A 12,682-nucleotide genomic window follows, 5' to 3' on the forward strand; every position below is an offset into this window, starting at 1 on the left:
GAATTAGCAAACTATGCTAAAGAATAATTAAAGTTTTGCTGAAAATCCATGGTTTCATTGGATAATGTTAAATGCTACTACTTATAAACACCAGGGTATTTGAAGGCAAGAAATAATCTCACTACAGGGTGGGAAGAAAAGAATTCACAATTTGGATTCTAGGATTGTGGTATAGCTCAGCTACTGTGATCTGGGGTAGGGTATTAAGGAAACTATGATCATTGGGAAAATGCCAGACTCAAAAAACAAAACATTCATATGCCCATTCACACTCACAAAGGAATGACCTACTAAAGTCCATTAACTCCCAAGAAAGATGGCAGTCATGTGGATGTGCTTTAAGATATTTTTAAATAGGAAAATTTGTCAGTCACTAAAATCAATCCTACTTAAGTGAGGCCGGATCTTTATGTTTCATTAGCTTGATTTAGGGCTTCATACCAGGACAGTCTATAATGATATGGGACTAGAGAAGCATAGGATCCTAAGCTGAGAGGTACAAGGGATGTTAGGTTTGGAGACCAATATCCTTCTTTTTTTTTTTTTTTAATTTTAATAATTAAATTTATTTATTTAACTTTTAACATTCATTTTCACAAAATTTTGGGTTACAAATTTTCTCCCCTTTTCTCCCCTCCCCCCCCCAAACACCAAGCATTCTAATTGCCCCTATGACCAATCTGCTCTCTCTTCTATCATCCCTCTCTGCCCTTGTCTCCGTCTTCTCTTTTGTCCTGTAGGGCCAGATAGCTTTCTATACCCCTTTACCTGTATTTCTTATTTCCTAGTGGTAAGAACATTACAGTTGATCCTAACACTTTGAGTTCCAACTTCTTTACCTCCCTCCCTCTCCACCCCTTCCCTTTGGAAGGCAAGCAATTCAATATAGGCCAAATCTGTGTAGTTTTGCAAATGACTTCCATAATAGTTGTGTTGTATAGGACTAACTATATTTCCCTCCATCCTATCCTGTCCCCCATTACTTCTATTCTCTTTTGATCCTATCCCTCCCCATGAGTGTCGACCTCAAATTGCATTCTCCTCCCCATGCCCTCCCTTCTATCATCCCCCCCACTCTGCTTGTCCCCTTGTCCCTCACTTTCCTGTATTGTGAGATAGGTTTTCCTACCAAAATGAGTGTGCATTTTATTCTTTCCTTTAGTGGAATGTGATGAGAGTAGACTTCATGTTTTTCTCTCACCTCCCCTCTTTATCCCTCCACTAATGAGTCTTTTGCTTACCTCTTTTATGAGAGATAATTTGCCCCATTCAATTTCTCCCTTTCTCCTCCCAACATATTTCTCTCTCACTGCTTGATTTCATTTTTTTTTTTAAGATATGATCCCATCCTCTTCAATTCACTCTGTGCACTCTGTCTCTATGTATGTGTGCGTGTGTGCATGTATGTGTGTGTACTCCCACCCAGTACCCAGATACTGAAATGTTTCAAGAGTTACAAATATTGTCTTTCCATGTAGGAATGTAAACAGTTCAACTTTAGTAAGTCCCTTATGACTTTTCTTTGCTGTTCACCTTTTCATGGTTCTCTTCATTCTTGTGTTTGAAAGTCAAATTTTCTTTTCAGCTCTGGTCTTTTCATCAAGAATGCTTGAAAATCCTCTATTTCATTGAAAGACCAATTTTTCCCCAATTATACTCAGTTTTGCTGGGTAGGTGATTCTTGGTTTTAGTTCTAGTTCCTTTGACTTCTGGAATATCTTATTCCATGCCCTTCGATCCCTTAATGTAGGCTGCTAGATCTTGTGTTATCCTGATTGTATTTCCACAATACTTGAATTGTTTCTTTCTAGCTGCTTGCAATATTTTCTCCTTGACCTGGGAACTCTGGAATTTGGCCACAATGTTCCTAGGAGTTTCTCTTTTTGGATCTCTTTCAGGCAGTGTTCTGTGGATTCCTTGAATATTTATTTTGCCCTCTGGTTCTAGAATCTCAGGGCAGTTTTCCTTGATAATTTCATGAAAGATGATGTCTAGGCCCTTCTTTTGATCATGGCTTTCAGGTAGTCCCAAAATTTTTAAATTGTCTCTCCTGAATCTATGTTCCAGGTCAGTTGTTTTCCCAATGAGATATTTCACATTATCTTCCATTTTTCCATTCTTCTCTCTTTGTTCTGTGATATCATGCTTTCTCACAAAGTCCTTAGCCTCCATCTGTGCCATTCTAGTTTTGAAAGATCTATTTTCTTCAGTGAGCTTTTGAATCTCCTTTTCCATTTGGTTGATTCTGCTTTTGAAAGCATTCTTCTCCTCATTGGCCCCTTGCACCTCCCTTGCCAACTGAGTTAGGCTAGTTCTCAAGGTGCCAATTTCTTCAAGATTTTTTTGGGTCTCCTTTAGCAGGGAGCTGATCTGCTTTTCATGCTTCTCCCTCATCCCTCTCATTTCCCTTCCCAGTTTTTCCTCCACCTCTCTAACTTGATTTTCAAAATTCTTTTTGAGCTCTTCCATGGCCTGAGCCCATTGGGTGGGCTGGGACACAGAAGCCTTGATTTCTGTGTCTTTGCCTGATGGTAAGCATTGTTCTTCCTCATCAGAAAGGAAGGGAGGAAATGCCTGTTCTCCAAGAAAGTAGCCTTCAATAGTCTTATTTCTTTTCCCTTTTCTGGGCATTTTCCCAGCCAGTGACTTGACCTCTGAATATTCTCCTCACACCCACCTCGCCTCCTGATCCTCCCAGCCAGTGTTTAGGGACTGAGATTCAAATGCTGCTTCCAGCCTTAGGGCTTTTGGCGGGGGCAGGGCTGCTATTCAGTATGAGATTAAGTTCAGGTGCTCAGGTGGGGGCAGGGCCGCCTCTCAGGCTCAGTTCCCTCAGGGGGTTTATGCACAGACCTTCCACAATGGATTCAGGCTCCCGCCTGTTTGGGGAGCACCTGTCTGCAGCCACCTCTCAGCTTCTACCTCCCGGGGGAGCCCGAATCATGGGGGTACCCCACTCCCCTCCCGACCTGCCAAAGAGACTCTCTCACTGACCCCCGTCACCTGTGGGTGGAGGGACTTGTGCGGCCGCTGGAGATCCCGTCCCTGAAGCCTGCTCGGGTCTGTTTCTCTTGGTGCCGTGGCCACAGCAGGTCTGGGCTGGGCTCCCAATATCCTTCTTTTACATATGAGGAAACTGAGACCCAGAGAGCTTAAATGACTTGTCCAAAGTTACACAAGTAGGAAGTAGTAGAGGTAGGATTTGAATATAGGGTCTGATTCCAATCCTAGCACCTGTTTCACTGCATCCAGCTCCCTACAGAGGAGAATTATTCATTCTAAAATCTCCATTCATTTCCCTGCCAGTGCTTCTCACTAAAACAACAGTCAAACATAGGTATCTTGGACACATCTTACTTCCTAGTAAGAACACTTATCCTAGGATCATAGTTTTAAAAGGAGTTAAAAGTCACCTAGTCTAATCTCTTCATTTTGTACAGAGGCACGAATTGGTTAAATGACTTGCCCAGGGTCACATAGATAGCAAGTGTCTGAGACAGGATTTGAACCAAGTTCTTCTTGACTACAAGTCCTGATTTCTACCAATTAACCTATAATCTTACCATCCAGGAATGAGCATTTTAAATTCCCCATGAAAACAAAGAGCCCAAAGTAGCAAATTTCAGAGGATTTTGTGTCACTCATATTTACCGTAGTCAAATAAGTGGAAGCAGCCATGAATTATTCCCAGCTACAGGAAACCCTGCCTGCACAACATTGAGACATTGAAAGACAGGGACTGCGCCTGAAATGTCATGGGAATGGGAAACTCACAGAAAAGGAAGCTCTTTCAGCCAACTGGGCACCTTTTGCAATTTATAGTATTGCTAGAGGAAAAATTTGAACCCACTACCTACTACATCATGCTATGACTCTAACCTGTGGAACACTGTGGCTAAGGGATCAAACTTGACTGTTGTAAGAACATCAATTCAATAGCTTTATTAAAAGATATGTGTAAAGCACTACATTGAGTGCTGGATTATAGTTGTTTTTGCCATGTGTCCTTCATTTTTGACGAAGTCCAATCATGGGGGTGATGTCTTCACTTGTTCATGAATTGGATTTAAGTGAGGCAGAGTTGCACAGAGTCATCAGCCTCACTCCACTATCTCTTCCAGAGTCCAGTGGCAAGATAAAAGTCCAGATGACTGTCAATAACTGTCCATGATTCAGGATGTAGTGAATGACCTCAGCATCTTCAACGTCTGACCTAGGTTCCATTGGAACAACTTGTCCTCATCTGCCCCTTCTGCCAGGGGAAGTCTTCACATATCTGGGGTAGACATCCCCTTGACTCACTGAGGGGTTTGAGGCCTATCAGTTACCTTTGACCTGGTTTAGCCTGCCTGCGCAGATGGTTTTGATGGGGTGTTCCCATGTTGGATTAGATGCAAAATAGGGTAAGCCAAGGTTCAAGTTATCACAGTGCTTGTAGTCTAGTAGGGAATATGATCTATATGCCACTCTAGTGAAAAAAAAATACAGGAACACTTGTAAGAAAATGAAATAAAAGTGAAGTTCCTCCTAAAACATTTACAGGATCTCTTTCTTCTAGGCTCTGTCTTTTCAGTAATGAAAGAAGCTTGTCTTTCTCCTGTTTGTGACAAACTGAGAGTGAGAATGTTAGCAAAGTATATTGGAGCAATTCTGTGGATGATATAAGCCAACATCTGTCCTGTTTTCCCTTCCTCTAGCTAAATTATTTGAATATTCCAGTTCAAGGGTCTAATTATCCAGATGATTGTCTTCCACAAACCCCTCAATCAACCAATCAACAAGATTTGTTAAATTCCTAGTGTGCCTGGCAATGCATTAGAGACAGAGATTTGATTATATATGGTTGCAAACATAGCCTGGATTGAAACTATTTCACTTCTGTGTTGCTGTGAGACCAGATAGAATTCCCTCCCTCACCCCCTTGAATTCCTGAATTCCTCTTTTAAATTCCAACTCAAACACAATCTTCTCCAGGAAGCCTATCCTGATTATGTTAGTTGTAATATAATGATCTTTCTTTTCCTAAGGTAGCATAGTTCCTCTTTCCACTTCTCTCTTTAACACATCATATAATACTGTTTACCATAACTAGCTATATATGGTACAGTGGTAAGAGAACCGATTCAGGGATCGGAAGACCAGGGTCTGAATCCTTGGCTACCTACTGTCCTTGTGACTTTAGACAGGTTCCTTAATCTTTCTAGTCCTTATTTTTCTTATTTGTGAAATGAGAGAATTGGACTACATAATCTCCAATCAACTCTTCAATACTAGTTTTGAAGCAGGAGAATTTGAATCTAGACATGGCATACAAGACACATGGGGGAAGTTCAAAGGAATACAATTAAATGGAGCTATAGCTAGGAGGTAGGAGGAAGAAGAAAAAAAAAACCCTTCTGCTTTCCTCTTATGAATTGTCTACAACTAGAATTTAAAAGTAGGGACCATTGTTTAGTCTTCTATTAGCATAGTGCCCTTAATACAAGAGGAGCTGATCAGAAGTTGGTCAAATTGAACTGAATTGCACTTGTATTTGTAAATTGTTGCAACCAGTCAAGGAGTCATCTTCTTAGAAGCCTGTTATCTCTCTGGCAAAGGCATCCCCATCCTCAAATCCTACTTGTTCCACTTCTAACCACTTATGAAGAATCAGGTGGGGGTAGGTAGGGAAAAGGGGATTGGGGAAGGCTATAGGGAAGTACTTGCAAAATACTTCTTAGGACTGGCCAAATGTTTCCACCTGCAAAGCTATTAGACAACCTGCTGCCTCCCTCATGATGGGAGCTGAAAGGGAAACTAAGGAAAGAATGAGAGTTACCTCAGTCCAGCCCTCTTAGGTAGGAAACACTCAGGGAGAAGATTAGGGAAAGTAGAGGCCTGGGAGGAACAGCATCCATCTACCCACCCCAGCCCCCATTTCTCGAAGAGATAAGGGAGCCTTCTGAGCATCCCGGCACAAGTTGACTGGTACTACTACAAAGGAAGGCAGGAGGTGCATTTTGGAGAGCAAACTGACACTCGTTAGGCAAGAAGGACAAATTCTAGACGACTCTGATCCGTTCCCTTGCCCGCTTGCTCGTCCAACTGGTGGCCTAGCTTTGGTGTTGGGGAATGATTCCAACGGAGCCTCCCAAATCAAACAGACCACCCCACCAACCCCCATGCCACCCGCCGCGGTCAAGTGTCTGCTCTGCTGTTGCCTGCTGCTGCCGGGTGTTTGGACAGGTGTGCTCAGGGTCCCCTCTCCAACCCCAATTCATCTCAGTCTCAGGTCTGACAGGTCGCCTGATTTACAGCCCAGATCCCCAGGGGAGCCCATTCTCCCAAATTGTGCGTCCTGCCGGGTGCCTGCCTGCCAACCGGTGGCTGTCAGCACTGAGGTCCTAGAAGCCTCTCTCTACATCCCCTCCCTCAACTCCGCTCTGACTGACCTTGGAATCAACTAAAGTTAGAGATAGAGATAGCGTCTCACTGAACATCTTGTGCATTATAGCTTCTGGGCTCTCAAGCAGATATATTCTCTTTTTCAACTCCTTCCGATGAAGGGGGTTTCTTGTTCAAGTCATAAGGGTTTTTACATAAAGTCCTTACAGGACTCCCTCCCGTTAATTCCCAGAAACCAAAGTGCCTCCTTATGAGAAATTTCCACTTTTAGGACAATAACTAAAAGAAGAATTTGCTATAAATTTGAACTAACACATTTGCAAAGTTCTTTTTAAAATAATAGGATTTTGGTGACTTTATTCTGGTTATAGAGAACTCTTTCTATGGAAAGAGTGAAAAATAGAATTTAAAAGAAGAAGGAGGGAGAGCTGGACAGGAAAGCTGGGAAGAAAGTTTAAAATTCATAATAGACTTCTTGCATTTCTCTCATCATTTTCCCCAAAACCAGCTCCAGAGTCAGTCACTTTAATTTGGATCCTTAAAGTTATGAGACAGCGTTCAAAAATTTAAGAACCCAAAGGTACTAGAAATGGTTTATCTAATAGGGAGAAAGTTCATAGCATCTGGACCAGAGGACTTTTGAGAGCTCATCCAGCTCTCAATCTATGTTTTGTGAAGTTTTTCTCTAGAAAACTTCACAGTTGACTCTGAGTGAGGCTTGAAGCAGTTGGACACTCAGTGAGTGCTGTAAAAAAACCCCAACAACAACAAAAAACCTGAAATAATTCAGCTTTTTTAAAAAGTTACTTTCTGCTTGGTATTTTATGCCCTTGGATCATATAGAATGAGCAGTATATACATTTTGCTTCTTGAGTTATGAAAGTTTACTTATATTTAACACAAAACTACATCTCTATTAAAAATAATTTTTTAAAGGTTAAAATCAGACAGCATTAATTCCACAAAGAGGCAGAAATCTAATTTGAACAAACTTATCTTTCTTTCAGACTGTGTTTAAAAGTGAAAAAGACTGAAATCATTTATGCAAATAATTTCAACTGAAATAACACACTTTAATGGTCTTTGTTTTAGGTGAAAGACAAAAGCCCCTCCCATTTCCAGATTTTAATTCTTCAGTGTGAACTGAGCCTCAATATTCTACAGGTGAGCAAGAACAGATCTAAAATGGATTTACGTTTAGCTGATGTAGTAATTTCCATTAATTCAGTTTAGCTACTGTTCTTCCAACTCAGCTTATCTTTTCCCTTTAAATGGTCTTTTATTGTGTTATGATTTGATAATGTTCTTTTAAATTGTGAAATCTATTTAAACAAAGCAGTAAGAAGACTTCACTGAAATCACTAGGCTAACACCAGTAAACAAACCCAAGCAGCAGCTAGAATTGTGGAAAAAAGCGTTTCTTCATTGGCGCCAAACGGCAATGCCCTGGGAATACTACAACTGTCGTCCCCTCTTTCTTAAAAGAAAATAGAATGAAAGATTCTAGTTCTGCTTTAGTAACTTGGGGCAATTGAGTTAGATATGTATGAACAGGTGGGACAATGTTTGAGTTTCTTTGTAATGGTGACAGTTACAGTCAATGTATATCCCTTATTTAGAATTACTTAACCCTTTCAGTGCTGAAATAATATTATCTTTGGATTTACTGAAAAACAGGTGCGTATGTACTTGACAGGTTCCCTAAACGAACCCTCTTAAACTGAGATTCATTTGCTCATTGGTTATTTTACTGTGTGTCTATCCTTCTCTTTGTCTTTCAGCGTGATTTTGGTGGTTAACCTACCTTTTCAGGATGAAGTTACTATTTTCAAAAAATGCTGAAGTTTAATTTCTCCCCTCCCCCCAGCTCTGGAGTATTTTAACCTGTAAATTTCTCTCTAGCTCTGCAATCCCATGATCAAACTTGAAGAAACCACCATCTTCACCAAATGAAAAACCAAGAAAAAGAAAAGTTATTGTTTGCCCACACCCTATTAAAATACTACATTCCTGAAAAGGCAAACATCTTTATTTTAACAAAAATACTCAGCATTGGAAAAATAGTGCTGGAGCAGTCTTCAGTTTTTAGGACCTAGACACACTTACAATTCTTTCAGGTTTTTTTGGGAGAGTAGGGATGGGAAGGGAAGGGACATGCTAAGAGGTATAGAAGTAACTTCTCCAGAAGATGATTACCTGGATATGAGTTTGTTTAAAGGCTCATGTTTCCAGGCAGAACATTCTTTGGAGCGGTATAAAACTTAGAACCTGTTTTTGGGTAACTTAAGTGGATCTTAATGATAGTGGGGGTATAGAGAGTTGAAGAACATAAAGCCTTACTAATCTCATTCAAAGAAGGGCCCATTTGAAGAAGGTGATGAAAATGTGGGAGACTAGAAAGAATTCCCCTAAAACTCTGGAATTTTCCTTATCTCAGAACAGGAGAAGATCTCACTACTTGACCAAAGCAACCTCTGACACTCCAGATGTATACACCATACTTAGGCCTGTTGTTTTGTGAGTTTTATTCAAAAATAAGCATATGCCTGAGTTTTATAAAATTTACACAGTGTATGTACACAGTTACAAATAAAATAACATTAAAAATAAAAATCACACCTGCTTTTCTGTGGCAGTGATCCTGGCATTTGACATAATTTGTAATGTCAACTTTGTAAGGAACTATTTAGTCCCAAAGGGCCACAATTAGACATCACTGAACCACAGATAAAGCTGTAGCCCGTTGCCTGCAACATTTTCAATTCTAAAGGTTTTTTTTTAATATAAATAATTTAACTAGAAAAGTCCATCAACAAATTCATTTAGAGTTATGCAGTTTTCTCTCTCTCTCTCTCTCTTTTTTTTTTTTGGCACAGTGATGCATTGGTTTATAGCAGAGAACTGACCTAAAAACTCTGACATTCTCACACTCAAACACACCAGCAAACGCAACCATACGCACACAGAGTGGGACCTAGTATGCCCCAAACAGTAGTCTCATCATATATCTTATGGAATTGTTCCCTGATCAAGCTGCAAATTTCTTTTGCCTAGGAAGAATTAAGGGAGAAATGAAAGGGCAAAGAGTTAGGGATGAAGGGGGTTCAGGGTAAAGAAGAGAGGAAAAGTCTTAGTCAAGTAGTTTTAAACATGATTAAGAATCGCTTTGGTCATTAAAAGACAAAATAAAACTTTTTGGGACTGATTAAGTTAAAACATCTGTTGAAAATGCATTTGGCTTTAAGGCACGTGAAATTTAGACTTTTTTTTTAAAGTCTCTGGGCAGAAAGTGCAAAACCCAGAGCCCGTCTATTCTCTCCTCCTCCCCCTCCCATTCCCCAGCCCAAATACCACAAACCTTCTCTCGCCCCACATTTTCCTATTTAGGCGAGAAGAGTCTCCATGGGGTAAGGGTGGTAAGCACTGGGGCCGCATCCCGAGGCTGCTTGTAAGACTCCGGATAATCGGAGGGGGGCAGTACAACTGCGAACTGCCCGCAGCCAGCGGGCTTCGGAAAGCCTTGGCCGGGGCTGAGGGGGAGAAGGAGGGCGAAGAGGAAAAGCTGCGGCGCTTGGAGATCCTCCGCCCGAGGCTCAGAAGCCCGAGCCAGAGGCGTCTCCCTTCTCCGCGTCTCCAGGAGAACTGGCTCGCTCATTCCGTACGCGTACAGCTGCAGGAGGGTCCCGCTTGCTGTGACCGCCCGCGCCCCTGCCCTGGGGAACAGCGGGGACTGCGGCTGCTGGGGGTGCGGGACTGGAGGGAAGGTTAGGGCCGGGTAACCGGCGGCGCCTGGTAAAGGGGAAGCGCCGGCGGAGGACCACAGCAGCCTCGCGGACTGGGGGTAGGACCGGGTATCCGCGCCCTGGTCTCCGCGGCGGCGGAAGGGCTTGCTGAGGATGCTGTCGATGGCAAAGGAGCTGGAGAACTTGCGCGCGGGGCTCGTGTTTTCCTCCTTGCAGCCTGGGGAGCAGGAGGACGGAGACAGGGACGAGGAGAAGGTGGAAGAAGCGGGCACCGAGCCGCCGCCGCCGCCGCCGGGGACACGGCCTACCGAGGTCAGGGGAGGAGGGGGAGGCGGCGGCGGTGGCGGCGGAGGCGGCGGCAGCAGCAGGCGGGCGGCGCCGGCCGGGTGAGCGGCTGCCACAGCCACGGCCGCCGCTCCTGGAGCGCTCTCTTCGGCCTGCAAGGACGGCGGCGCCGCGGCCTTGTGGCTGAGCCTTTTGCGGCGGCGGCGGAAGACCCCGTCGGCGAAGGTGTACTCGCTGTTGGGGTTGAGCATCCAGTAGTTGTCCTTGCCCCAGGGGCGGGAGGGGTCGCGCAGCACCTTGACGAAGCAGTCGTTGAGCGAGAGGTTGTGCCGCACCGAGTTGCGCCAGCCCGTGTAGCTGCCGCGGAAGAAGGGGAACTTGCCCATGAGATACTCGTTGATCTCGGCGAGGGTCAGGCGGCCGCCGGCCGAGTCACGAATCGCCATGGCGATGAGCGCGATGTAAGAGTAAGGGGGCTTCGGGCGCCGGGTGTAAGGCTTGCTCCGACCGCCCCCTCCCTCGCAGTTACTGCCGCTGGGGTTGCCGCCGCCGCTCCCGTTGGAGTGTCCTCCCGGCTCGGTCGAAGCGCCTTCGGAGCATGAGGCTGTGGCAGCGGGGTCTTCCCCGGAGCAGCCGCCCTCGCTCCCTGCGCCCCCCGCTGCTGCTGCTGCTCCTGTGGTTGCAGTCGGGCGCCAGTTCTCCTGCTAGGCTGCTGCAGGACGGGCTGTTGGCTGCGCAGTCCTCGTCGGAGCCCAGGTCATCCTCACCCGCCGCCGAGAGGGGCGAAGACGGGGCACGGCTGCTGCCGGCGCCTTCCAGGTCGCTTGCCGTCTTGTCCTCGTCGGAGGCGCGGGGGGCGCAGATCTCAAACTTCATCCCACCACCACCTTTCACCTCTCTCTCTCTCTCTCTCTCTCTCTCTCTCTCTCTCTCTCTCTCTCTCTCTCTCTCTCTCTCTCTCTCTCTCTCTCTCTCTCTCTGTCTCTCTCTCTCCCTCTCTCCTCCCGCGATTTCTCTCTCCCCTCTTCCCCCCCAACCCGTCTCTCCTCCTCTCTTGTCCCCCTTCTGTCTCTCTTTAGACTCCTCTTTTTCTACGCCCTCTCTCTTCCCACCTGTGTTGTCTTTCCCTTCGCACAGCTCCCCCTGGACACCGGACAGCAGTCAAAGAAAGCACTTTGCAGGTGGCCGAGATGTCGGAATCTGTCTTGCCTGTCTCCTTCGGCTGCACCCCTTTTCCTTCTTAAAAGAAAAGTAGCCACGTTTCAGTGGCGATGCGACTCCTCTTCCGCTGGATCTTAGAAGGGGCCTGGTGGTTGGATTAAGGAGCTGTGCGGGGACGTGAAGTGGGTGCTGTCTCTAGTCAGAAGAACGAGTACTTCTCCAAGGGGAAGGGGAGGGAATGCAGGCCCTAGTACCCAGGCTGCGCTGGTTCTGGGTGAGTTTGTCAGACTTGAGGGTGTTTTCAAATTTCGTCATCCGTCAGGGAAAAAAAAAGTTAGTTGCTTCGTCTCCTGCAGCAGAAGGAATTTGTATTATTGTCCATGATGGTAGTGGAGAAAAGTAAATAAATAAAATATATGATTCCAAATAATGGGCTTTATGATTGCACTCTCTCCCGATCTCTTCTCAGGCTTTTTTTTCCTGTGGTAGAAGTGCTAATGCTCCCGCGGGCTGAGGGGATTCTAGAGCCTCTAGTCTTGCCGGGCTGGATTTGCTCCCTGAGGCTGCAGCAGTGGCAGCCAGGTTTTTATTACTATTAGCATTATTGTCATTATCTATCTCCCTCCCTTGCCCTCGCTCCGTCTCTCCTCCACCTTCAGACCAGCCCAATATAACCCTCGGCTGCCTCAGTGGAGGCGGAGCTTCACCCCTGATCTGAAAGGCGGGTGGGTGGGGAGACAAGGTAGCAAAGGTGGGCAGCGGTTAATGGGCGAGATCAGAGCCGTAATTATCCCAATGACATCGAGAACTTGTTGGAAAGTTGTTTCGAGCAGGTTGTTGGGTTTTTTTTTCTTTGTATCTGCCAGGTTCCGCCCTCCTCCTCCCTTCCAATGATGGACGGCTGGTAGGAGGTGTGTGTGTGTGTGTGTGTGTGTGTGTGTGTGTGTGTGTGTGTGTGTGTGTGTGTGTGTGTGTGTGTGTGTGTGTTTTGTATAGCAAACTCCTCCTTCCCAGGTGTAAAGTGCAGGAATGGCATCTAGGTGCTAGAGCAGAATATATCCCACTATGTTTTGGAACCCACAAAGCTGCTTTAAAACACATATGTATGT

The 12,682-nt window shown here is 45.0% G+C and overlaps 1 protein-coding gene across 1 annotated transcript; it reads right to left on the reverse strand.

Annotated features, from left to right (window-relative positions):
- Window positions 1-7,433: 7,433 nt before the first annotated feature.
- FOXQ1 (forkhead box Q1) lies at window positions 7,434-12,373 on the reverse strand. Its single transcript, XM_072603654.1, is given in 4 exon segments — window positions 7,434-9,857; window positions 9,859-9,936; window positions 9,938-11,068; window positions 11,070-12,373. Coding segments are annotated over 4 exon segments (1,518 nt in total). The 5' UTR covers window positions 11,289-12,373; the 3' UTR covers window positions 7,434-9,767.
- Window positions 12,374-12,682: the final 309 nt, after the last annotated feature.

This window comes from Notamacropus eugenii, chromosome 4, assembly GCF_028372415.1.
Source record: "Notamacropus eugenii isolate mMacEug1 chromosome 4, mMacEug1.pri_v2, whole genome shotgun sequence".
Classification (NCBI taxonomy): domain Eukaryota; kingdom Metazoa; phylum Chordata; class Mammalia; order Diprotodontia; family Macropodidae; genus Notamacropus; species Notamacropus eugenii.